Genomic DNA, 4,388 nt, shown 5'->3' on the forward strand with positions numbered 1-4,388 from the left:
TACCAACCGTCCTGGGCGGGGTTGTTGTAGCCGCTACAACAACAACCACCGTATCATCTAGCAGTAAGGGGTTACATACGAGCTTTTCCGACATCGCCGGTTCTATTCGCGCTAACAGAAGCTGGTATCCCGCGAATCAAAGATAGCATAACCCACAACACCTGAAAACTTGTAACTAAACTCCTACATTGCAGAAATGCAATATTATATAATACGATCAGTTCATTCATTATCTCGACTATCCACAATCTCGAGGATTGTTAATGCAGCTACGAGTGCAGGACTAGTCATAAACCCAGAAAAATTCAATTACAAACGCCCGGTACCTTGGTCCGAACCACGGAAACACTTCATTCTGGACGTGCACTTAAAAAACAAAAGCTCAACTCCCTCGGCAATATATCGACAAACCTTCGAAGGTATTTCAGCAGATCTAAAACAACAAGGGTGGAAGTTCCTATACACCGACGGGTCAAAAACAACGTCCACAACTGCGTTTGCTGTGGTAGATTCGGATTTAAATACCATCAAAGTCGGACGCCTGCTCAACTTATGTTCTGTTTATACGACCGAGGCCTGTGCCGTATTACAAGCCATTCAATACGCAGTCCAAACGGGTGGTAAATACATTGTATGCACCGACAGCATGTCCACAATCCAAGCAAACAAATATACAACAACCCTCAACTGCGTAACTTTACCAATTCGAAATATTCTAAATAGAGATAACAACCAAATCAAAATCATTCCAAGCCACGTGGGTATACCTGGCAACGAAGCTACAGATATAACAGCAAAACTTGCAGCAAAGCACCCCCCGACTGCACTAAATATTATCATCAAAGATGTTTACCGACTGGCTAATTTAGTCATCGTTAAAATAAAACAAGACGAATGGAGAAAAACATGCCACCACTATTCTTCGATCTACACGGAGGGACAAAAGCCCAACTTCCCAACTTAAAGATCTGAGCCAACCAACATGCCAATTCTGCAACGCCGTCTCAGTGTCCGTCACCCATCTACTCGACATTTGCCAACAATTCTCCGCAAAAAGGCATAACATCTTTGGTAGCACTAATCCTCCCAGCATCCTGAAGAAGAATGACGCCGAATCGATAATAAAAATAAACGAGTATCTTATTTTAACAGAGTTGAAGACTCTAATATAAAGTTAGTTATCATGTAGCCAGTACCACAATAGTTAATTACCATTACTGTTTATATTTATAAGAGAGCCAAAGGTGTAAGCACTAGCGCTCCAGATAATAATAATAATTATGCGACAATTTCATTCTAAAATCGTCTGTGGTTTCCTCGTAAGACGCACACATTCATCCCATTTTCTGAATGGCGACAGCCTAAATAAAAATCTCTTGAACTCTGAAATTATATTCTACGACCTAAAAAATAAAGATTTTTGTTTAAGGAATTTACACTCGCTTACTGTCACAGTCCGCAATAAACTATTTTTAATTAATGAATTGAAGCCAATAAAATCAATATCAAATCAAAATGGTTATATGTAACGAAATAAATATGCACATATATATATTTTGGTACATACATACATACAAAACCAGGTGCGCTTAATGATGTATTTTTAACGTGAATAATAATAATAAAATATTATTTACACAAACTAATAACAATTTTTCTCTCAATAAATAAATTGGGGCTAGGATCGTAGTAAATCTTAGGTAGGCACTACATATTAATTAATTATATATTAGCGATTTTGTTCAATCAGTTTTAAGACGTCGTCCATACCGCCAAGCCAATTTCACCAGATCACTGTTTTCGATAGTCCAAACAATGAGACAGCAAACAACACTTAAAAAGCCATATATAAAGAATACCAAAATTGGTGTTGAGCAGTACTAAAAATAAATAAATTAATAATTTATTCTCGAAATGGCTATTTTTTCTCTTTTTCTACTTCATGATCTTACCGACAAATATTTACAAAATGTGCCTGTTGCCAAAAGGGTCATAGCAAACCATTTTCCGGGGAGCAAGCCCAGCAGTGGGTTCAAACCTGTTGGCTTGTATTGTCGAAATATGAAACGTGTACTAAATATGCCAAAATTAAAATTTTTTTAATTTATGGAATGTAATGTATACAAACCTGTAGCAGATTCTACAAAACATGTTGATACAGTTAGCGAATATAAATCCTACTGGGCCTAACCAGCTCGTTAAAATGTAAGAGAGTATAAGAAAACTAACTGAGAATACTGCCATTAAATAATTATATTTGTCAATATCTTTGCTAGTGTTCGTAGCAAACATATAGCCTTCCGTGATGCCGTTAATAGCTAAGAAGTATATAGCTAAACAATGCCATTGCAGCAACCGCTGTGGTAGCCCACCAGCAACAAAATCAGGCCCGCCATATAATAGAAGTATAGTATGTGAGTAACTTTGACCAAAAGTTAGCGCCAATAAGCCAATGGATGTAACTGCTAAGGACAAGTTTCGTAGAACTTTTGCTGCTTGTAAAATGTTGTCCTATAAATTTTGTAATCAGAAAAAATAATTTCAGATTTTTGTGATGCATGGAATCTTACACGATTTTGTTTGTGGAGTTCAATATCACGAGCAATAGTTTGTGTAAAGAAAAAGTAGCTACTATCTTCGATGGGTCTAAAAATGAAACGCGCCGCCAAGCTTCCCAGGTTATTCACTACATCATATGTCGCTTGTTCACTGAAGGTTAGCACTGGGCTTACAGACATTACGTATTTTTCACCTTCAGTTAAAATTTGCTTTAGAACGCCCTGTTTAACGAAACTCAGTGTAAGACTCTGCAGCTCGGTGTTTAAGAACTTTCCCTATGTAAGGAAGATAAACATTAGAATTATTTAAAGATCTACTATTTGACATACATCATTTTCCATAAATCCTGGAAGAAAGTCTGTAATTTTCTTAAAAGGAAAGTCATTTCCATCACCATTTTTTATGAACTCTTGTTTCGAATATATATCCCTTCTTTCTTGGCCTTCATTGAATCTTCGAATGTAAAAGTAAAAGAAGCCGTAATTTCCCAGTATAATTGTTGCAGTGCTCACAAGTTGCGCCAGCGCAAACGCATTAATTGCAGCACTTTTGTCGTTTATTACAATCCAGAGAAATACTGCTGACCGTACCAAAATATATAAAGTGTTCAATATTATTCTTAACCGTACGAAACAAAATACTTGTGTCACAAAACTAGGAGCTTCCGCGCATAGCTCAATAACACATGACAAAGCCATTGCATAGCAACCGAACTGATATTGGGTATTAAATCGCTCATCCACAGGTGATAGCAGATGTAACCAAATGTAAATGCAAGGAATACATATGACTGCACAGGTAGGAACTCTACGAAAATGTTTAAAATGTTTTTGATTCTTGAAAACATATTCATAGACATGTAATGTGTGTATGTACTCACGTAAGCCACATTTGGTTGATTAGCTGCGCCCACGAGCACTTATCACGTTGCTGAGTGGTAGCACTTAATCCAGCTCGGTTAAAGGCTTCCCTCGATAAAAACAGCAGAGTACTTTCCAATAATAGCAAACGAACGTTCATAATACCTAAAACCTCTCGACCCACATTTCGCACAATGAAAGCATTGATGGCAAAGGTTAGAACACGACAAATCATCTTTCAATAAAATCGAATAAAATAAGCTTATCAGCCATTACTCATATAAACAATTAGTTCAAAGCATTTAAATATAGATTAGTGAACGCACCTGGAATACAATACTGAAAGCGGCACTAAGGAGGCTGCTGTGAAGCACATTGCGCTGCATCGTACTGGTTTACTTTACTGTACAAACTTTATTTGAATCTTATTAGCCGGCACAGCAAAAACAGGAATTGCTGCGGTGCGTAAACAAACTTCTTTGAATTTTGAAGACACTATGCATAAGTGTGAAATGGCAATGCATTTAAAAAATAAACAAACTTCAAGAGCTTAAAAACACGTCAATGCATTGCACAGCTGTCTTAACAAAGAACGTAAATTTATATTATAAAGGTAAGACCGCACTAAGCGACGCGACACTGCAGCGGCACTACGCGACACGGCGCGACACTTTTCGGTATATCGCACTGAAACTGCAGCGACGCGACACTTCGCTGCAAATTTTTTAATTTATTTGTGTCAAAACCTTCAAACAAGATGGATGCCATTGACGCTGATGTAATGTTAATGCCTTTTTTTTTATGGCGAATTCTTCTCAAATATTATGTTTCTTTACATACAATTTTCTTCTTGAATTAAATGCATGTGAATATTCACTCACAATCGGAAATCCAATTTCTTCTAGTTAAATATATAGTACGAAATGTTATGTCGTTCCGCTAGGTATATCGCACTATGCGGCACCGGAA

The 4,388-nt window shown here is 37.1% G+C and overlaps 1 protein-coding gene across 1 annotated transcript; it reads right to left on the minus strand.

The window, feature by feature from the left end:
* Window positions 1–1,609: 1,609 nt before the first annotated feature.
* On the minus strand, window positions 1,610–3,805 carry LOC108382107 (protein RFT1 homolog). Its single transcript, XM_017638505.1, has 7 exons — window positions 3,746–3,805; window positions 3,440–3,654; window positions 2,889–3,366; window positions 2,571–2,834; window positions 2,129–2,511; window positions 1,953–2,073; window positions 1,610–1,880 (listed from the first exon to the last, which is right to left on the minus strand). The coding sequence occupies exons 1-7, from the start codon at window positions 3,803–3,805 to the stop codon at window positions 1,743–1,745; spliced, it is 1,659 nt and encodes a 552-aa protein (XP_017493994.1). The 3' UTR covers window positions 1,610–1,742.
* Window positions 3,806–4,388: the final 583 nt, after the last annotated feature.

This window comes from Rhagoletis zephyria, unplaced genomic scaffold (assembly GCF_001687245.7).
Source record: "Rhagoletis zephyria isolate East Lansing unplaced genomic scaffold, Rhagoletis_zephyria_1.1 Rzeph_scaffold_25252, whole genome shotgun sequence".
NCBI classification, from domain to species: Eukaryota; Metazoa; Arthropoda; class Insecta; order Diptera; family Tephritidae; genus Rhagoletis; species Rhagoletis zephyria.

What these genes read in the sequence shown, in the direction of transcription:
- LOC108382107 (XM_017638505.1), bottom strand. Translation starts at nt 3,805, where the DNA reads ATGCAGCGCAATGTGCTTCACAGCAGCCTCCTTAGTGCCGCTTTCAGT. An exon ending in CTTTCAGTATTGTATTCCAG is followed by an intron (nt 3,655 to 3,745) that starts GTGCGTTCACTA and finishes TTTTATTGAAAG; the next exon opens with ATGATTTGTCGTGTTCTAAC. An exon ending in ATCAACCAAATGTGGCTTAC is followed by an intron (nt 3,367 to 3,439) that starts GTGAGTACATAC and finishes ACATTTTCGTAG; the next exon opens with AGTTCCTACCTGTGCAGTCA.